The 21,260-nt window shown below is 65.6% G+C and overlaps 1 protein-coding gene and 1 long non-coding RNA gene across 4 annotated transcripts in view; one reads left to right on the top strand and one right to left on the bottom strand.

The window, feature by feature from the left end:
- LOC311619611 overlaps positions 1-18,476 on the top strand; it is a 114,007-nt gene extending 95,531 nt beyond the window's left edge. The window contains exon 2 of the long non-coding RNA XR_014794547.1: positions 17,490-18,476. This is a non-coding gene — a long non-coding RNA (uncharacterized lncRNA). The remainder of the gene's footprint in view (positions 1-17,489) is intronic.
- TTC38 (tetratricopeptide repeat domain 38) lies at positions 836-19,438 on the bottom strand. 3 transcript variants are annotated; one of them, XM_084878157.1, is made up of 14 exons: positions 19,332-19,438; positions 18,563-18,640; positions 17,042-17,123; positions 15,902-16,073; positions 14,108-14,281; positions 12,709-12,784; positions 10,348-10,467; positions 7,612-7,671; positions 6,587-6,625; positions 5,456-5,537; positions 3,654-3,819; positions 2,691-2,850; positions 2,502-2,575; positions 836-1,992 (listed from the first exon to the last, which is right to left on the bottom strand). In XM_084878157.1, exons 1-14 carry the CDS (start codon positions 19,362-19,364, stop codon positions 1,899-1,901), a joined length of 1,410 nt encoding a protein of 469 aa, XP_084734283.1. In that variant the 5' UTR covers positions 19,365-19,438; the 3' UTR covers positions 836-1,898. The 3 variants fall into 3 exon arrangements, with proteins under 3 accessions (XP_084734283.1, XP_084734284.1, XP_084734285.1); XM_084878158.1 differs by lacking the exon at positions 6,587-6,625; XM_084878159.1 differs by lacking the exon at positions 17,042-17,123 and having other exon boundaries at positions 19,332-19,401.
- Positions 19,439-21,260: the final 1,822 nt, after the last annotated feature.

Genomic DNA, 21,260 nt, shown 5'->3' with positions numbered 1-21,260 from the left:
AAAGCTGCACGTGGCTCCTAGTCCAGCCGGAAGGCCGGGTCACCTGGTCTGTGCCCTGGAGCAGGAGCAGCTCTCCGGCCTCGGGGACAGTGACCAGAGCCTGCCTGGGCTTTAGTCCCCTGCAGCTGGACTAGTTGAGTGTGTGTGTGTGTGTGTGTGTGTGCAGGTTGGAGGGGTGCGCCTCCAGGCAGGGTCCGGTGCCAGGTGACGGGTCTGCATAGGGAGTGCATGTTGGAGCCAGCAGGACACCCCTGACCTGAGAGGGGCTGACGGAGGCCAGGCAGCTCAGATGATCACACGTGAGCCTGGGGGCGCTGCCCAGGGCAGGGTCTGGAAGCCTGGCTCTGATGAACAGACTGAAGGATGGCGGAGCGGGCAGGGGGAAGGAGCCGGTGACGCACAGGCTCGGCTCCGGAAAGATGGGACTGGAGGGAGACGGTGTTTTCAGGGGTGACGAGCCATCGGTGTGGGCAGGGCAGGTGAGATCTGTCCAGGGAGGCCATCCTGTGCCCGGGCTTCCACTAAGAGGCCTCCCGGATCCCCTGGGCCCTGGTTCCACACCATCCACACCCACGACTCCGTGTGGCCGTGGTCCCCTTCCCTTCTCATCCCAAGTCGGGCTCAAGAGACTGAGCTCCTACAGGGCAGGTGGGCCTCAGCCAGCCGTCCTCCAGCCTCGCCAGCCCCACGTGGGGCCAGGCCGGAGCCGGGCGAGGGCTCTCTCAGGGTCCTGCTTACCCGGAGGAGGGAGACGGAGCCAGGCAGACCGGGTGCAAATCCCAGCCACACCCAAGAGCCTTTGGGTGTGGGAAACCCCAACCAGGGTCACGCTGGCTTTATTATTATTTTAATATGATTTTATTGACTTCAGAGAGGAAGGGAGAGGGAGAGAGCTGTAGAAACATCAATGATTAGAGAGAATCATGGATCGGCTGCCTCCTGCATGCGCCCCCTACTGGGAAGCAAGCCCTCAACCCGGGTGTGTGCCGCTGACTGGGAATGGGACCGTGAACTGGTTCCGAGGTCCACACTCAACCCCTGAGCCATGGCTGCCGGGCCACACCAGCTTTAGGAAGAGGAGAATGTGCTGGCTGAAGGGACAGGAAGTCCAGGCCTGGCCCTGCCCCAGGCCAGTGAGAGAGCTCCAAGGGGGGCTGCACCATCTCCCGGCCCCTCTCGGGGTCCTGCTCACCCCAGGGGCGGCTCTGTCTGCACATTAAACCGAAGCCTGGCTCAGGCCACGGGCCGGTGAGCGCGGGAAGCAGGCGCCGAGACGCCTGTGGACGCCACGTCAACAGGGCACCCCGAGCTCCCTCACCCCGAAAGCAGGAGGCTCAGCTCCGTGCCCGTCGGACGGTCACAGCCCACGGGGAAACCACGTGGGGCCTTCAGGACGTGCAGCTTAGGACAAGGAGGCAAGCCCTCCCAGTGTCACCACCGCCCCCGGGTGCCCGGAGGAGGGAGGCTGAGGTGAGGTCCCTCCCCCAGGAGGGCCAGGGCCTCCACTGCTGAGGCCTGGGCAAGTCCCTGCCCCACTGGCTCCCTCTCCCCAACCTGCCCAGAGGCGGCTGCAGAGGCAATGAGAGTTACCCCAGGGGCAGCCTGGGGCGGTGCCCCTGGGGCTGTGAAGATCCCACTCCCCGCTGAGCCGCTGAGCAGCCCCATCCCCCCATCCCTGCTCCCCCCGGAACAACAGGAGGGGCGAGGTCCCGGGAAATACGATTTGCGATTGCCGTGAACAAGGATTAGAAGGAGATTCTGAATCACATCTACAGTCACACCCCCTCTTCCTGTGCCGCCCCGTCACAGGCTCTGTTTAGAGCTGCAGACCCCCTCAGGCCTGGCGGGCGTGGCCCAGGCTGGGAGGCCCGGGCGGGGGTCTGCGGCTGGGCACCCGCTCACTGCAGGAGGTGGACGGCCGCTGCCTTGCGCATGAGCCGCTCCGTCAGGGGCGAGCCGGGCTTCAAGGCGTCCCGCTCCATCAGAAGGCTTCTGCGGAAACAGAGATGGGGCTGCGGTGGAACCTTCCAGAAGGGACTGGGTCGGTCACTCAGCCTGTGGCAGGACCCAGGCAGCATGGGCTGGGGCTGAGGTGCTCCCTTCCCAGGCTGCCGGAGGGGGCAGCCGGGCCGCCGGGCCTGAGTCTGCCCCCCACCGCCTCCCAGCACCAGCCGGGTGGGGCGGGAGACCGGCACTGAGGCCTGGAGGCTGGGTAGGCGCATCAGGTGGGAAAGGAGGACGTATCGGAGACGAAGGGCGCACAGGTGCCAAGGCCCGGGGCCGCCAAAGCAGGCGTCCGGGTAGGGCTCAGCGTGGCTGGGATGAGCTGGGCTGTGCCCCGCCGACAGGTTGGCATGGCAACAAGAGAGACCAAGCAGCATAGCAGAGCCTTGGGTCTTCATAACCTCAAAGCTGGGACCACCCAGGCCCAGGGAGGGGGGCTGCTGAGCATGTGGACTCCATGGGAGGCCCGGCCGGCCGTGGGGGCGGCGCGCACTCACCGGGCCACGTTCCTGAGGGGGCCCTCGGTGCACTGCAGGGCGGCGTGGATGAGCAGCTGGCTGAAGACGTCTCTCTGCAAGGTCACCGGACGGGGGTCAGGCGCCCGGGACTGGGCGAGGGAGGGCGCCCCACACTGGGTGCCGCCCCGCGGGGCCGGGCGGCGGGCGGCGGGCGGCCCGAGGGCTCACCTGCGCGTTGCTGCCCCCGATCTGGACCACGCGGTAGCGGATGGGCAGCAGCAGCTCCAGGACGCGGTCGGGGTGCCCGCGCTCGGCCGCCACCAGGGCCTGGCACAGGGGCAGCCCCACGTCGCGGGCCAGGCGGTGCTGGCAGTTCTCCCCGGGGGACCTGCCGCGAGAAGGTGCCCTCAGGGCCTGCCCAGCGCTGGGCGCCTCGCCTGGAGGGCGGACAGGGCAAGCGGCCGGCCGTGGTGGTGACCAGGTCAAGCTGAGGTCACCCTCCACCAGGCCTCGGGGCACGCCCCCCCCCCCCCCCCCCCCGCTCCCCGAGGCTAGAGCTCCAGGTGAGGCCAGGCCTGGCTGCACCTCCAGGACCCCCTGGCGGCCCCGCCTCCCGGCCTCCCTCCGCCTCCAGGGTGATGGGCAGTGGCCCCACCAGAGCCAGGAACCCCACCGGACGCGTCGCTGTCCCACTGGCGCCTCAGCAGCTCTGTCCCGGTTTGAAACTGAGGCCGTGCAAAAGAAGTGCTTCGGGGACTCCACCACGCCCCCTGTGGGAGGCTCTCGTAGACAGGAGGCTGTCCGCCCACCGGTGGTGAGAGCAACACGCCCTGGGAGAGCAGGGCGCCCCTGCTGGCACCCCACCCCGACTGCCCACTGGAGGGCGCAGCCCTGGACACACACATCCCCATGGCCATGCCCACCTTGGCCCCCAGCCTCCCGCACAGGGCCCCGGCCCCCCAGCCTCCCCGGCCCCCCAGCCTCCCGCACAGGGCCCCGGCCCCCCGCCTCCCCGGCCCCCCAGCCTCCCCGGCCCCCCAGCCTCCCCGCACAGGGGCCCGGCCCCCCAGCCTCCCCAGCCCCCCGGCCTCTCCGCACAGGGGCCCGGCCCCCCAGCCTCCCTGGCCCCCCAGCCTCCCTGCATGGGGGCCCAGCCCCCCAGCCTCCCCGCACGGGGGCCCGGCCGCGTACTCGCTGGCCTCCTGCAGGGTGGTCAGCAGCTCCTGCGTGGTCCCGGTGTCGCCCGCGCCCAGGGCCGCCATCAGGAAGTGGGCGTCGTTGAACAGCAGGACGTGGTCGCGGCTGTGCTCCCGGGTCACGGGCAGGACCTCCTGCCACCGCCCGCCCACGGGCACCCCTAGGACGGGAGGAAGGGCCGCAGCGTGAGGGCCCGCACGTGGGGCCCGGGCCCCGCTCCGGGGAGGGCGGCAGGCGGAGCCGGCCCCGCGCTGAGGCCTGGGGGGGCGGGCAGTTTACCTTTCCTTCATTCAGCTGTAAAACCCATCAGTGTGTCTGTTAGGAAGCGGATTTTAAAAACGACGGGAGGGTTTCAGGGCGTCTCCAGCCCCTTTAATAAACCCCAAGCCACCTCGGACCTCTGCCCACGGAGCTGCTGTCCGGCGCCCACCAAGCACCTCCACCCCCGTGTCCCCGTCCGGCACCCTCAGCCCCCGCTCTGGCCGCGCCAGCACCCCCACGCCGGGCTCCGACCGGGCGCTCCGGCTTCTCTGGCTTCTCCCCTGGCACCTCCGGACCCAGGGGGTTGCCCTCGGCCTGTTTCCCAGCTGGGCAACTGGACCTGGCTCCGCGGCTCCCCTGGGCGTGAGGAGCGAGCGGCGTGCCGTCCTGCCACCCGCCCTGCACTGCCCCCCACGGCGCTGACCGGGCCTGGTGACGGGGACACAGGCCTCCCCCAGGCCCGGCTTCAGGTCCCAGCCTCGCCACCGGGACAGCCAGGAGGCAGCCTCTGCACGGCCCGGCTCCCTCCGACCCCCAGGCCCCACCACCTCGCTGTCCCTCCGCCTCCTCCCCATCCCTCAGCCTCTGGCCTCGGCTCCCCCTGGCTCAGCCCCCTCTGCTCAGAGGACCTTTCTCAAAGGTGGCTGGCGTGGCTCAGGGGTTGAGCACCGACCCAGGAACTAAGAGGTCACGGTTTGATTCCCGCTGGGGCCAGATGCCCTGGTGCAGGCTGGATCACCAGCAGGGGGCGTGCAGAATGGAGGATGTTTCTCCCTCATCAATGTTTCTATCCCTCTATGCCTCGCTCCTCCTCTCCCTCTAAAAATCACTAAAAACGTTAAAAATGACTAAAGAAAGGCAGACCGAGCCATCCATCCCTGTTCCCACACGGCTCCTCGCGTGCCGTGCCGTGGTTTCCGTGTCAGGGCGTGGAGAGCTGCTTTCTGCACGGAACACCGCCCGGGTCTCTGCCTGGCAAGCCCTACGCACCCGCCCCCCGTCATTCCCCTCCTCCGGGCGCCTCCGGGCACCCTCCTGAGCGGCCCCGCCCCCTGCCTGTCTCACCCACACGGTCCTGCTGACCCGGGTGGGGGGTCCAGGCTCGCTCTGCTGGGCCTGGGAGGAGAACCATCTGGGCGCAGAGCTGGCGGGAGCCTCCGCCGCCCCAGAGCGGGGCCAGCCTGGCCCAGGCGACCTCAGAGCGTGGGTGACCGGAGAAACCGCTCGAACCCAGGCGGTTGAGAAACCTCCCTTCCTCGTTCTGGAAAGGCAGCCAGGTGCCAGCTGCGCCCGCAGGCCTGGAGGGCAGGCTGCGGGGAGCGCAGGTGCCACCCTGGGCACAGGGCCGAGGCCTGCACACGGGGCGGTGGGAACTGGGAGAAGGGCCGTGGCACCTGGTCCCGGGCTCAGCGGCTGGGAGGCAGCACCGCCCAAGTGCCCCAGGCCGTGGCTGGGACCGGAGGTGGCGAGGCCTGTCCCCTCACCATGCCGGGGGGTGGGGGGGGCACACCAAGGGCAAGGGCAGGGGCCGGCACCTTCCATCTGCAGCCGGTACAGCATGGAGCAGCTGTCCACCACGTCCAGCATGGCGCCGCTGGCCCGCAGGCTGGGGAGGATCTGGAAGGCAGGGGGCGGGGCCTCAGCAGCTCAAGCCCCCACCCCCCTCGTCCCCTCGTCCCCTCCCTGCCCCTCACCGAGGCTCCATCCATGCCTGGGGGAGCATGTGCACGCCCGTGTCCGCCACCTCCCACCCCGCCATGGACCCTCCGTGGGCCCTGCTCCCGGACACTGTCTGCCCGTCGAGGCTCTAGAAGGCTCCGCGTCACGGCCCACGGCTCTCGCACCCTCCACTCTCTCCACGAAGCCCTGACAGCTGGGAGGACCACTTCGGGAAAAGGCCCCCGAGTGCCTTCCCTGGGGCTCAGACCCCCACGTATTTCCCTGACCTCAGGCCTCCGTCCGGAGGCCTGTCCCGGCTGCCTGGAGCTGGGAGTCAGGCTTCATTTCTCTGAAAAGCATGCCTAGCCCGGCTGGTGTGGCTCAGGGGTTGAGCACCGACCTAGGAACCAGGAGGTCTCAGTTCAGTTCCCGGTCAGGGCACATGCCCAGGTGGCGGGCTCCATCCCCAGTGTGGGACGTGCAGGAGGCAGCCGATCCGTGATCCTCTCTCATCATTGAGGTTCCTCTCCATCTCCCTCTCCCTTTCTCTCTGACATCAATAGGGGCCGGGGAGAGAGGGGGGAGTTGGTGTTCAGTGGGCACAGATGTTAGTTGGGAAGACGAGAAAGTTCTGGAGAGGATGGCAGGCCAGATGCACACAGTGCGAACGGACTTGGTGCCACAGACTGGACGCCTGACGCTGGTTAACATGGCGGGTTTTTCCACAATAAAAACTCCCTGTCGCAGGATCAACGGAGAAGAGGCTGGGGTTTCAGAGACAACCAAAGTGTAATTCCACCAATGCCCACCAGGGGGCACTGCCGACCCGCGGTCCGCACCCGCTGGTTACCACGTGGGCGGTGGAGGGGAACTCGCTGAGTCTTACATAAGAGGGTGCTAGGCTCCAGCGGCTGCTTCTGGCCGGGGAGCCGTGATGGGCTCAAAGGTCTAGAGACGAAAAGCCAAATTGCCGCAATAAACGGAACCGTGTGCCCAGGTGGACTTACGTGGTCGTCGTAAATGGTCAGCGCGGCCTCGTACTCGCCCTGCAAAAGCGAGGTTCCCGCGGTTACTGTCAGAGGGGGTGTGATGGGAGAGGCGACCGGGAGCCGCCTCGCCGAGGCCCCACGCACCAGCTGGGAGGGTGGGCGCGCCTGGTGCGGGTCCAGGGATGCGACCTTCCGCCCGCTTCCGCCCTGACTAGCAGCGAGGCGAGGCCTCTCCGGCGAGGGGAACGCTGGTCAAAGCACAGCCTTCCTACCAGAGCTGGTCCCGCTGCCGCCAGCTCCCCCCGCACCCCTCCCGCCGCCTCTCCCCCTGCACCCCTCCCGCCGCCTCTCCCCGCTGCACCCCTCCCACCGCCTCTCTCCCCCCTGCACCCTCGGCTGCGAACACCGTGTCCTTCATGTCCCTGCAGGTCCCCGTCTTCCCAGCATTCCTCTGGGGGCATTAGGGAGCCGCTCTGCGGGAAGCACCTTGTAGTGGGGACCAGGTGTCCCCCATCCTGCTCCCCTGGGGCAGCGCATCGGGAGCACCCTGGGCTCAGCAGGCCACCCCGCAACGGGGACACTTGTCTGAGGTGTCGCCGCCGGCTGCACACAACACCCCCGGCCTCCAAGGCAGACGGTGCCGGAGCCGGAGCCGGAGCCGGAGCTGGGGGTAGTTAGGCCTGAAAAGCCACCAGAAAAGTCTCTCCCGCACAGGAACACCCTTCCGAGGTGCAGACACGGCCCAGCCGTTCTGGCTCGGTGGTGAGGGCATCGGCCGTGGACCAGAAGGTCTCGGGTTCAATTCCCATCCAGAGCATGTACCTCGATCCCCAGTCCTGGTCAGGGTGCAAATGGGAGGCAACCAATCACTGTCTCTCTCCCCCTCCTTCCTCCCTTCCACTCTGAAAATAATAATAATAATAATAAGTCAAAGGGAAGAGTATCCTCGGGTGAGGATAAATAAATGAAGACACGTGCGCACACATCACTGCTCCAGGGCGAGGGGCAGAGGGCAGAGGGCAGGCTCCCCGACGTCGCCTCACCTTCTCAATCAGGTACAGCGCCCAGTGCCAGTAGTTGTGACAGGCCAGCATGTCCGCGTCCTGGGGAGAGAAGGAGGGTCAGCCGCAGCCACAGCCTCCTGGACCAGGACAGACGCCGCAGGTCACCCCGTGCCCGCCCCCCCGCCTTGTGTGCGGAGTGAAGTGAGTGGGAATCACCGGCCGTGGGCCCGTGTCCCCCCGAGCAGGCCCTGACCAAGCCGCCGGGGCCGGGGCTGGCCATCGGGGTCCTGGCAGGGCCCAGCAGGAGGGGGCCCCGGGCGGACAGCTGGACGCCAGCCCTCCTCCCACCGGCTGCTGGGCACACCTCCGCCTCCTGGGAAGGGGCGGACAGCCCCCAGGGCCCGGCCGCTCTGCGCCTGTGCTGAGCACGCAGGCTGCCCGCCCCCTCCGGCCCTGGGATTCAGACAGCCGAGACCGGTAACTCCATCCGTTTCCAGCGGGTGTCTCTGCTCCGGCCGCCCTTGGCTGGGACCATGCCTCCCCCTCCGTCACTGCCAACCCCACACATCCTCACCCCCCAGCTCAAAGCTGACCACTGCCCCTCAGCCTCCTCCGGTGCCCACCCCGACGTGCCCTGGCCAGGGTGGCGGGGGGCCGCCGGGAGCCGGCTCTGACACTGGCCAGGTCCTCTGAGGACAGAGAAGCCCGGGCTGGGCCCTCACGGGGTCCCGGGGCTGGAGGAGGAGGAAAGCGCACCCAGAGCGGCCGGGCCAAGCCAGGCCGGAGGCCGCTGGCAGACACGGCGGGGCAGACACCGACGGCAGGCGGCGAGAGCCCGCAGGAGACTACCCCGCCGGCCTGAGCCGCCGCACACTCTGTGTCTGAGACCAACACCCAACACCCCGGGGAGCTTGTGCGGGTCCCGGCTTCAGAGCTGTCACCGCAGCAGGCGTAAGGGGGGACACCGAGGCTCAGGGGTCACGTTCACGCCCGGGACAGAGCCCGCCCAGGAAAAGCAGGGTCTCGGAGAGACGGGCAGGGAACGAGCGGGATGCCCTGGCCTGCCCTCCACCTGCCCCCTCCGTTCCGCCTGGACAGGCCCTGCCCCGCCGGGAGGGCTGCAGGCTGCTCCCCGCAGGCCCAGCGCTCCGGGAACCAGCAGCCGGAATCTGTGTGGGAGCCGCAGGCAGGTCCCCCCGGCCCCCAGGCTCTCCGTCCCCAGAGCTCGGGGACCCTCAGGAAGGTCAGTCCTCACTGTCACCGTCTGCCTGCCACCCACACCGCGGCCAAGAGGCCAGGCCGCCCCCTTAGTTCCTGAGGCCCCAGGGGCGGACGGCCGGTCGCACCCCGGAAATACCGCCGTCAGGGTGCGTGTGTTCCACCCACCGACCTCGGCCCTCTGGCTCACCTCGGCCCACCCTCCACGCGCCCTGGGACCGCCTCAGCCCCCGCCCGGGCGGCCGCCCAGCACAGGCCTGCTCCAAGTGCCGGTGTCTCCCGGGCTTGGTCATGCGTGCTCAGTGGTGAGTGCCAGCCCGCACCCCGGGGTCCGGGCTCCATTCTGGGCAAGGACACCTCCCTCAGTCCCAGGCCCGACCCTCCGCCCGGGTCGGGCATGTGCGGAAGGCAACTAATCAATGTCTTTCTCTCACGTCGATGTTTTCCTCTCTCTTTCCCTCCCCTCCCCTCGCTCTAAAAACCGATGACCCTGACCCTAACCCTAACCCTAACCCTAGCCCTGACCCTAACCCTAACCCCGACCCTAGCCCTAGCCCTAACCCTAATCCTAACCCTAACCCTAAACCCTAACCCTACCCTAACCCTAACCCCGACCCTAGCCCTAACCCTAACCCTAAACCCTAACCCTAACCCTAACCCTAACCCCGACCCTAGCCCTAAACCCTAACCCTAACCCTAAACCCTAACCCTAACCCTAACCCTAACCCCGACCCTAGCCCTAAACCCTAACCCTAACCCTAACCCTAACCCTAAACCCTAACCCTAACCTAACCCTAACCCTACCCTAACCCTAGCCCTAACCCTAACCCTGACCCTGACCCTGACCCTAATCCCGGGAGTCAGGGCCTCCTGCACTTCCCACAGCATGGCCCAGGCCGGGAGCCGCTCCGGACGCAGCCGCCTGCCTGGTTCCGGGTGCTTCTGCGCTTTGCTCAGTCACTGAGTGCCCGCCGCTCGGTCCAGCCTGGCAGACCCTCTGTCCTGGCCGGCGGCGCCCTGGGGAGCCCACACGGCAGAGAAGGGCAGGGCAGCACCCACACTGGACAGGTGGCCGGCTGAGCCAGACGCAAGCCTGGGGCAACAGGCGCACACCGAGGAGGGAGGCGAGCTCCGAGCCACCGCGGCCGGGACGCCAGGAGGGCGGCCGGAGGTCCAGCTCCCTGCCCCCCAGGAAGCCCGGCCGCAGGCCAGCCCTGCAGACCCTCCCTCGCCATCTCCCGCCCCGCGGCCGGGCGCTCGGAGCCCACTCCTGGGTGCCACGTGGAGCCCACGGGCTGGTGGGGGCACAGGGCAGCCCACGCCCTCACGGTTCCCCCGTGCCAGGCTCCTTTCCCGGGCACTTTCTCACCGTTCTTTACCCCAAACGCCTCAGGCCAGGACCGATGCTAGAGGCACCCGGGCACGCTGTGGCTGGGCAGAAATGACGCCCCAAACACAGTCCCCCACGGCCAAGCTGCACCCACAGCCTCTGTCCCCGACGCCTGGTCCGGCTGGAGGGGGCCGGGCCGCCCGGGCAGGTGACCGCCCAACGCGCACCTTCCAGTGGGTTTCCGAGAGCCGCATGAAGTCCAGCCCGGCCTGGACCTCCGCCTTCATCTCGTGGATGTGGGCCACGGTGTGCACCGACCACGCGTCCGTGGGGGTCACGGACAGCGCCTGAGGGGGCGGGAAAGAGGGGACGGGTCAGTCAGGCGGCCTGAGCTGGAGGCCGGGCATCGGGTGGGCCAGCCTGGGACTGGGCTCAGCCTCAAACAGTACCGGCCCGAAGGCCAGCCTGCTGACCACCCGCGGGCTCCCCGGGGGGTGGCACACCCATTTCACAGATGGGACTGAGCGGCTGGCCCGGACCACACAGCCGCCTCCCCAGCGCCAGGCGCCCCCTGCCCGCAGCCTCCTGCGTACGCCGGCACCTGCTCCCTGCCCTCCAGCCTCTGGGGCCTGTTCACCCTGGGACGCGGTCTGTGCCAACGCTGTGCCACTGCACGTGCCAGACAGCCCTCCCCACCAACGCCGTGCGGTGGCCCCCCGCCCGAGGTTCTGGCAGCTCGGACGTCATCACTGACGTCACCGCTGTTCGTGACGACGGACAGCAAGGCAGGCGCCGAGGCTGCCATCTGACCTCGGAGGCCTTGTGCTTTCACGCGAGCTGAGCGCCTACTAAGCGCCAGATGTGGAGCAGGAGGCTGACAAGTGCCCAGGACCCCACACGGGGTCTCAGTCTCCCCCAGCCCCACCTTGGACCCCAGGCCTCTCACAGAGGCAGAGTCAGGAAGGCCTGGCACCTCTGCCCCTGGCCTGGCAACTGCCGCAGGGGTCTATGCTGACGGGCTGTCCCCAGCTAGCCTGCCCCTGCCCCCCTGCCCCTGTCCCAGCCCCCATGCCCCTGTCCTAGCCCCCATGCTCCTGCCCGTGGCCCCATGCTCTGGCCCCGGCCTCCGTGGGCCCTGTCCCATCCACATGGGGGCACTGTAAGAAAGAACCTGTCTGGAGGGACAGTGGCAGCTGGGCAGACCTGAAGAGCCTGGACACTCCAGAGATGGCAGGGGCACTGTGGGGCAGGCTGGGGGCCAGGGCCCTGAGAAGGGACCCCCTAAGCACGCAGCTCTCACTCCAAACAGATTTTGGGGCAGCTGTCAACTGTAGATAGCGCCTGTGAAAGGCCCCTGAGCTGACTGTCTTCTGAATCCAGAGGCGCCAGGCAGAGCCATGCCCTGGAAACATACCTTGCCAGAGTCAAGTGTGTTGTCAGTCTGACCTTTAGCTCAGGTGCTGGGGGGGTGGATTTCATTATCTAAATCCAGCCAGGCATCAGGTCCACCCAGGAGTGACAATTACAAAGAACTTTAGTAAAACTTCCTGGTATCCTGCCGAAACCGGTTTGGCTCAATGGATAGAGCATCGGCTTGGGGACTGAAGGGTTCCAGGTTCGATTCCGGTCAAGGGCATGTACCTTGGTTGCGGGCATATCCCCAGTAGGGGGTGTGCAAGAGGCAGCTGATCGATGACTCTCTCTCATCGATGTTTCTCTAACTCTCTATCTCTCTCCCTTCCTCTCTGTATAAAATCAATAAAATATATTTAAAAAAAAAAAAAAAACTTCCTGGTATCTTACTATATAAAATAAACTCGCTGTACTGGCTCTGGGTCCCTGTCTCTCCATCAGAGGACAGCTGTCCCACCCTGTCCAGCTTTCCCTACTGTCTTTGTGTCTGTCTCTTTCATTTTCTCAATTCCCCGTCGCTCCTACTCAGAACTCTTGTCCGTTCTCTATCCATACTGGTAGCCTGTCCGCTCGCTAGCCCTGTCCGCTTTGGCCTCCCTCCAGCAGCTCTCGCCCTGCCTCCTCCCAGCCTCTGCCCCAGCCCTGCCTGGGGAGGGGGGCGTGCAAGGAGGATCTGGGCCTGCAGAAGGACTTGCAAAGCCCAGCAGCTCCTCACTGAGGGGGTGTGGCCCAGGGAAGGGCTGGCCATGGGACCCCGCCCCCAGCCAGGACCACTAGAGCAGCCTCTGCTGCAGTTGTGGCTCAACTCCCCGAGGCGGAGTGACATCAGTGACCTCAGAGGTGGGAGGACCGGCATTTCACACGCTCCCTGCCTCCCAAGCTCTGGCTCCCACAGGGTCCTGCGGGCTCCGGCGGCAGGCAGAGCGGGTACAACGGGAGGAGCGGCCGGGGCCGGCCTCGCTCGCCGTCCTCCATGAAGGGGGTGTGTGCATCTTGGCACCGCGGACCGGACCCGGGAGGGGCGGGTGACAGGCGGCAGCTGCTGCTTCCATGAGCCCTTCCTCCCTGAACCCTTGAGTGGGGAACCTGCCGGGGTCACCCCCAAGCGGGGTCCTCGTGCCCCTGCCCCACGGACGGACGCCAGCCCCGAGGCCCACCTCGGTGGGGCCACCCACCTCTTTGGCCAGCTTCTCCGCCTGGTCGTACAGGTTGGTTTCCATCAGTCCGAACGAGTAGATGCCCTTCACGTAGCTGAAGCAGAGCAAAGGCTTTGTTAGAAAGGGGGCCGGATCCTTCACCCTCAGCACGCCTGCCCCTGCCCGGGCCAACGACCAGGTGGACACTGTCCTAACGCTGGGGGAGCCGGGGGTGCGGATGTGGTCACACCAGAGCCGGTGGCCCAACCCCGACGGCTGGTGCCCCGATGGCAGGAGGAGAGCGTGGTTAGGCACAGACTCAGGCTCGCACGGGCAGACAGCGAGTGAGGACCGCGGCAGAGACGGGGAGCGCAGCTGTGAGTCAGGGGTGCGAGGAAGCCCCGCGGGAGCTGGGGGGCCTGGGACCCTCCCCTAGGGCAGGGGCTCTCAGCCTTCCTGATGCTGTGACCCTTTAACACAGCTCCTCCTGTGGTGGTGACCCCAGCCATGACATCATTGTCATTGCTACTTCATAGCTGTGATTTTGCTCCTGTTAATGAATCGTCACGTAAATACCCGTGTTTTCCCATGGTCGTAGGCTCCACAGCAGTGGTTCTCGACCTGTGGGCCTCGACAGGTCTGCACTGCCTCCCAGAGCCCAGCATTCTGAACCGGCTCTGGCCAATGACTCTGAGCCAGCGGTCCCCTCCCTTTTTTGGCCGTGCCCCCCGAGCATCTCTGAGTCCTGATGCCCCCCCCCCCCGTGACATGGAGTCCCGTCATTCAGAGTGACGCCTCTGCCCGGAGGGAGCCTGAGGCATCCGCCCGGTCCGAACAGGCTTCCGGAGAGCACGGCCCCAGGGAAGAGAGAAAGAACGAAAGGACAGTGAAGTCCTGAGCAAGAATCACTAAGAAATTGTTAAAATAATAATAATGTGAAGTGATGTGAAAAAATAGCAAATAACGTTTCAAAGCATAACAGAGGACTGAAATGCATAAATGTCACAATATATTTACGTGCTGTACGTGAGGCCCCAGACTGTGAGAAATTCAAACACGTCATTCTCGAACTGCCCCCTTAAGCATCAGATCGCCCCCGTGGGGTGTGGGCCCCAGTGGGCCCCATGCCCTGAGCGCGTCCCTCAGAGTCCCCCGGGAGAGCTCTGCCCTCCCGGCAGCTGGCGTGACCAGAGAGCAGGGCGCCACCCTCGGCCCCGGCGGGAGGCCACGCAGGTCACCGCGCGGCCGGGCTGGGCGGGCGGGCCAGCAGTGACCTTGGCTGTCGTCCCCTGGCGGCCAGGCCGGCACAGGCCGTTCCCGCAGCCAGCTCCCGTGCTCCTGATGGCCAGCCGGCGTGAGGATGAGGAAACCAGAGAGCTCAGCTGGGGGGGCAGGGGGGGGGGGCAGGAGGAGGCTCAGCACTGACAGCGGCACGCACCTGCTCAGGGGCACGCCCGGCGTCCAGAAGGGGGCGACGCGGGCCGCGGAGTCCCGCATCTGCTCCTGGTAGCCCAGGTAGAAGTAGGCGTCGTGGGAGAACTTGAGGGCCAGCATGTCGGTGGGGTGGTCCCGGAGGACCTGCTCCCACAGCGCGCAGGCCTGGGGGAAGTTCCTGCGGGAGAGCGGGCTCTCAGCGGGGCACGGCCCACCTGCTGGAGGGCAGGGAACTTCCTGCCAGCCCCGGGCCCGCCGGCACCGGTCACACAGGCACACGCACACACACACACACACACACACACACACACATACGCTTCCTGCCAGCCCCACACCCGCCGGCACCGGTCACACAGGCACACGCGGTCACACAGGCACACACGCGCACACACACACACACACACGCTTCCTGCCAGCCCCACGGTCCGCCCTGCACTGGTCACACACACACACACACACACACACACACACACACACGCATGCACTTCCTGCCAGCCCCACGGTCCACCCTGCACTGGTACACATGCACATACACACTCACACACACACATGTGCTTCCTGCCAGCCCCACAGTCCGCCCTGCACTGGTCACACACACACACACACACACAAACCCCATACCAACACACATACACACACGCACACGTGTGCTTACTGCCAGCCCCACGGTCCGCCCTGCACTAGTCATACACATGCACATGCACACAGATATAGACAAATGTGTGCTTCCTTTCAGCTCCACGGTTCGCCCTGCACTGGTTACACACACACACACACACACAGGAGCTGCCAGGCCGCCGACACACACGCACGTGAGCGCCCACAACCCACCCTGCATGGGTCACATGCACAACGTGTGCACACACATATGTGCACACCCAGATGGCAGGTTTTTCAATGACTTTGTTCTGTTTGATGTCCTTTAAAAACATTTTTTTTGGGTTTATTTCAGAAGGAGGGAGGGAGAGAAACATCCATGATGAGAATCACTGATCAACTGGCTCCTGCACGCCCCACTCTGGGGATGGAGCCCATGACCCGGGCCTGTGCCCTGACCGGGAATCGAACTGTGATCTCTCGGCTCCGAGGCCGGCGCTCAGCCCGGAGCCGTGCGGCAGGGCTGGTGTCCTTCCCAGCGCTGACGGGATGCTGGGAGGTGGCCCCTGCCTGCCGGGAAGCCCGGGGTGACGCCGGCTTGGTTACGGTCGCTTTGTGTAAAGTCAGGGCACGTCCGCCCACATCAGTGCGGACCTGGCTGCACGCGGACGTGCCTGTGTCCCTGTGCTCCGAGATCGGATACCCCAGTGGGTAGCTGGGCGCCTGAACCCACACCAAACGGCAGCGCTGCCTCAACAAGCGGCCCAGGCAGCCTTCCTGTCGCTGCCAGAACCTCCCCATCAGCTCCGCCGCCTCGCTCTGCGGCGTCTCCCGGCCTGAGCTGCCAGGCCGCCGACACGGGCTCCGGCTCGGCCTGGCCATGGCAGGGCAGCGGGGACAGCGCTGCTACGGGCAGAGGCTCGAAGGGCGGGCAGGGCAGGGGGAAGGGGAGGGTTTTCTCTCCCCTCTTGTGTTTGTTTCTGTGACGTGGTCCTATGGTTTTTGTAAGAAAACAATAGCCAATTTACCGAAGGCCCTACCGGGACCCCGGCCACTCCGTCCTCCTCCCCGGTCAGTGGGACGGGGCAGCGGGCAGCCCTGAGTGCCGATCAGACGGCTGGGCGGCGGGGGCAGCCGCCCGGCCCCCTCCCCAGGGGCACTGGGCAGCCGTTGGGGTGCCGCCCCGGTCTCCGCTCCTCACCCCTTGGCGAAGGCCTCCACCGCGGACGCGTGCAGCCGCTCCCGCGGCGTCAGCGGCTGGGTGCGGGCCAGCTCCGCCATGTGCCTCACCGCGAGCGCCAGCTCCCTGTCCAGCCGCACGGAGCTCCCGGTGCCAATCAGCACGAGGCCGTTGGAGATGGCGTGGCCCATGGCTGGGGAAAGGGGGCAGCTGGTGAGTCACCAGGTCCCGCCCCCCGTGTGACATAAGCAGCCCAGGAGGGGCACGCAGGCGGCAGGTGGCTGTGGCTGCCCGCCCCCCCGCACCCCCCCCCCCAGTGCAGAGCTCAGCCTGGGCCCTCGCCCCACCTGCAGGCCACACCCCGAAAAGCCCTGCACAGGGCCAGTGTCTGGAGCACCTCATCACCAGCTGAACCTTTTTAAAAATTTAATCCTCGCCCTGATCAGTTTGGCTCAGTGGATAGAGCGTCAGCCTGCAGACTGAGGGGTCCCAGGTTCGATTCTGGTCAAGGGCATGCACCTGGGTTGCGGGCACATCCCCAGTGGGGGGCGTGCAGGAGGCAGCTGATTGATGCTTCTCTCTCATCAATGTTTCTGGCTCTCTGTCACTCTCTGTAAAAAGTCAATAAAATATATATTTTTAAAAAAGAATAAAGTAAAATAAAATAAAAGTTAATCCTCAGCTGAGGATATTTTTCCCATAGATTTTCAGACAGAGTGGAAGGGAGAGAGGAAGGGGGGGGTGAGGGGAGAGGGAGAGAGAGAGAGGGAGAAGAACATCGAGGTGAGGAAGACACATCGATTGGTTGCCTCCTGCATGTGTCCTGACTGGGGCTGGGGACTGAATCCACAACCAAGGTATGCGCCCTTGACTGGGAATGGAACCCGAAAGCCTTTGGTCCCCAGGCCGACGCTCTAACCACTGAGATTCCCAGCCAGGGCAGCTGAACCTTTCTTTCTCCAGACCTCGTTCTCCCGAGAAATGGCATCTTTTTTGCAAAACGGGCACCCAATCAGGGGGGAAAGGTGCCTCCTCCAGAACCCGGCGTCGCGATGGGAGAGCTGGTGTTCCACACACAACACTGGCACCTCCCCCCCTCCGGGCCGATGCCCGCCCGGCACTGCCAGCGTGACCCGGGGCCCAGCCGGGGGCGTCGCTCACCGAAGGTGGGGTCTGCGGCCTTCAGCTTCGCCAGGCAGCCCTCGATGCCGCCGAGCGCCTTGTCGTTGGTCCAGGTGACGTACTGAAACACCGGGGTCTCACCGCGCCGCCCGGAGGGGCCCGGCGCCCGCCGTGACGGCGCGGCCTGGGCCTGGCCGCTCCGCCCGGACACGCAGGGCTTTCTGGGCTCAGCGGAAGCGAGCTGGGTGCACCTCACAGGGGAGACCGAACACGTGCCACGCGAGGCACGTTCTGGGGGGCGGGGAGGCCGCCGTGTCCAAACCCACAGCCTCTAGGGTGTCTGCCTGCGCACCTGCCCGCCACAGCCTCAGCCTTGGGGGCCGAGACGGGCACCCAGGGGCGTTCTCTCCGCCCTGTTCACGCCTTTTAAGAACGGAGCCCTGGCTGGAGGGGCTCAGTGGATAGAGCGTCAGCCTGCGGACCAAAGGGTTCCGGTTCAATTCTGGTCAAGGGCATGCACCTTGGTTGCAGGCTCCTCCCTGGCCCAGGCCCTGGTTGGGGCGCGTGCAGGAGGCAACCAGTCGATGTGTTTTTCTCACATCGATGTTTCTCTCTGTCTTCCCCTCTCTCCCACTCTCTCTAAAAGATCAACGGGAAAATACCCTCAGGTGAGGATTATACAATAAAAATAAACAAATAAAAAATAGTTTAAACAAAGAACTGTAGTAAACAAGCATTGTGGAAAGTCAGGCCAAGCCCTGGCCGGTGTGGCTCAATGATTGGGTGTCGTCCCATTCATTGAAGTGTCACCGGTTTGATTCCTGGTCAGGGCACATGCCCAGGTTTCGATCCCTGGTTGGGGTGCATACGGGCGGCAACTGAATGACGTCTTTCTCTCTCTCTCTCTCTCTCTCTCCCTCTCCCGCTCTCTCCCTCTAAAATCAAGAATAGTTTTTAGGAAGCGTTACGAAGAATGCCTGGGTCCCCACCAAGCCCTGCTCTCCCCGGGTTCCCCAGGAGCCCTGGGAAAGGGCCCGTGGACTTCACTGCGGTTAACCAGGAGCCGCAGAAGGCGGGAGGCTCCAAAAGTGCTCAGGGCCACCCCGCCCCCTGGAGCCCCGGCCCCGTCAGGGTGCATGTGGAAGCGAGGGGTTAGAGGGCGCACAGCACCCTGGGCACGGAGAAGGAGGAGCGGACGTAGCTGTGAGACGCACCTGATATTTTAACAGGGAAATTCATTAAAAGCGTCCCCAGCCCGGCCGCGTGGCTCCGTGGCTGAGCGTCGACCCGTGAACCAGGAGGTCAGGGTTCGATTCCGGTCAAGGGCACAGCCTGGGTTACTGGCTTGGTCCCCAGTGGGGGTGTGCAGGGGGCAGCCGATCCATGATTCCCTCTCATTTAAGTTTCTATCCCTCTCCTCTCCCTTCTCTCTGAAGTTAATGCAAACATACCGTATTTCTTTCTTTCTTTCTTTCTTTTTTTTTTTTTAAAGCATTCACCGATTCCAGAACCCGGCCCTGGACCCTTAGGGAAGGGGCTGCCATGCTCAGGGGGCATCACCTGGGTCAGGGTGGCATCGAACAGCTTGCAGGCCTCGTTGCTGGGGGTTGAGAGCGGGAGGCCCGCATCCTTCCACGCCTGCACAGCAAGAGGGGGTGCAGTCAGGGCTTGTTCCCCGCGTGAACACCCCCTGGCCTGCACGGAGGCCTCCAGCCTGGCACGGAGGGTGGTCCCCGGGGGCCTCCCAGACCTCACAGCTGGCGGAGCAGGGGGAGCTCCCCAGGCGGCCCGCCGCCTCTAAGCACTGTGCCCTCCGGGAGGTCCTCCCTCGGACCCGGGCCGGCCCTCTGTGAACGGGCTCTGGGTGCCCGGGAGCGTCCGGGGAGCAGGCGGAGGGCAGCGGTCCGGCTGGAGGGCGCGGCGGGGCGGGGTGGGCTCTGCCGGGCAGGGGAGGGCGCCGCCCGCTAACCCCCGGTGTCGCCCCCTCGGTGTTTCCCCCTCGGTGTCCCCCCTCCTGGTGTCGGCCCCCCGGTGTCCCCCCTTGGTGTCCCTCCTCCCGGTGTCCCCCCTCGGTGTCTCCCCCTCGGTGTCTGGCCCCGGTGTCCCCCACCCTTAGGGTCCCCCCCAACTCCCCGGGGCGGCATGTCCTCTCCGCCGGCCCCTCCGGGAACACCTCCTCCCGCGCCCTCCGAACCCGCCTTCTCTGCCCGGGGCGGCCCCGCCCGGCAGGTGCCCGGAGACCCTGGCTGCCGCCGGCCTGCGGGGCCACGCGGGCTGGTGCCTGCCTCCCTCGGGGGAGCCGCGGGGCGGTGCTCCGGGTCCTCCGTACCTGGCAGTCCCGCAGCGGCGGGCACACGGCCATGGTGCGTCCGGGGGCGCCGTCCGCTCTGTGCTGTCGGCTCTGCGTGGCCTTCCGGGAGGGGCGGGGCGGGGCGCTGGGGGCGGGGCCTGGAGGGAGATGGTCGGCTCCTGGAGGGGAGGGGCGGGGCTCTGGGGGCGGGGCCTGTATGGAGGATGGGCGGGGCTGGAGGGGCGGGGCGCTGGGGGCGGGGCCTGGAGGGAGATGGTCGGCGCCTGGAGGGGAGGGGCGGGGCTCTGGGGGCGGGGCCTGGATGGAGGATGGGCGGGGCTGGAGGGGCGGGGCTCTGGGGGCGGGGCCTGGAGGGAGATGGTCGGCGCCTGGAGGGGAAGTGGGCGGGGCCTGGAAGGGAGGGGCGGGGCCGGCTCGCGGCCGTCTGGGACAGAGGCCGGACAGCGCCCGCCTCACCGGGCAGTCGGAGGCCCGGGACAGCGGCCGGCGCAGCGCCGCCCCAGGTCCGCCCGGAAGGCGCTGGAGGAGAAGGCGCTGGAGGATCCCGCCTGGCTCCAGGGGCACACTCGGCATGAGCCTCGGTGTGCGCTCGTCTTGCCCCCCCAACTCCGGCTCCCCACGACCACCGAAGGGCGCCTCCCCGCCGGACACCGAGGGGGGACCCCCTTGCGGAGGGACTGCTGAGTCCCTGGGGGCAGAGGAGCCCGGGGCAGCGGTAGCTCCACTGGGAAGCCAGGCGCGGCCAACACCCCTCCAGGATCCGGCGTCCCCTCCCGCTGCCTCTCCAGGACTTACAGCCTGAGCTCTGCCCTCAGCCCCAAACCTCTAGCCACCGCCCCCCCCCCCCCCAACTCCCAATGTATGCTAAGCACTCATCTCCCCCTCCCCTTCCCCTTCTTCTCCCCCTTCCTCTCCCCCTCCCCTCCTCCTCCCTCTTCTTACCTCTCCCTCTCCCTGCCTCTCTCTATAAAATTAATGGAAACATATCCTCAGGTGAAGATTTAAAAAATGCTCATCCTTATTAGTCATCAGGGAAATGCAAATCAAAACCACAGTGAAATGCCACTTCACACTGGCAGGTTGACTAGAAAGAAAGGTAATAAGGTGTTTGCAAGGACACGGAGAAACTGAAACCCTCATGCTGGGATGGTGGGAACGTGTGGCTAGGACACTCGAGAAATGTGTGTTAGTGAATGAGGAAGGAAAGAAAAAAGTCAGAGGGCATAATACAAAAAACAACAAAGGGGTAGGCTGAAATCTAAACCTTTCCATAATTACATTAAATGTTGATGGTTTAAATATTTCAATTAAAAGGCAGAGATAGACTGAGCGGACAAAACCAAACCAACCCTCTTAAATACTGCCTACCTAAAACACTTCAAATATGAAGACGAAGTTAATTTTAAAAGATGGGTCATATAGACAGTATGTGTAAGAGAGCCCGTGTGGCTGTTTTATTCCAGCCGCCACACCCACCCTGTTTTATTCAAGCATAATTGACATGTCATGTGACTACTTTAATATCAGGTAAAATGGACTTCAAACAGCATCATTACCAGCAACAGAGACATTTCATACCGATAAGAGGGGCGGTTTATCAGGAAGCATCGCCCTAACAGACCCAGCTCCGATTGCCTGATGCCGAAACGGACAGCCGGGGCGCCGGCAAGACCAGTGCCCAGTGCCAAGAGGAGGGGCCAGCACCGCCTCAGACCTGGCAGAGCCAGACAGAGTTCGGGAAGACTGTGCTCACACGGCGTGGGGCTCGCCCTGGCGTGTCCGGAACGCCCGCTCCCGGCAGCAGGACACACACTGTCCGTGCACACGGGCCACGGAGCCGGACGGACCCCGCCACAGGCTCGCAAGCAAGCCACCGCCAACACCAAGGAGTGACACGTCACACAGAACAGCCTCTCTGACCACAACCCAGACCAACGGCCAAACGCG

The sequence above is a fragment of the Pipistrellus hanaki genome, assembly GCF_964339955.1.
Source record: "Pipistrellus hanaki genome assembly, chromosome: 3".
Classification (NCBI taxonomy): Eukaryota; Metazoa; Chordata; class Mammalia; order Chiroptera; family Vespertilionidae; genus Pipistrellus; species Pipistrellus hanaki.
The sequence above is the reverse complement of the archived record's forward strand: the minus strand, read 5'-3'. Positions and strand labels throughout refer to the sequence as shown.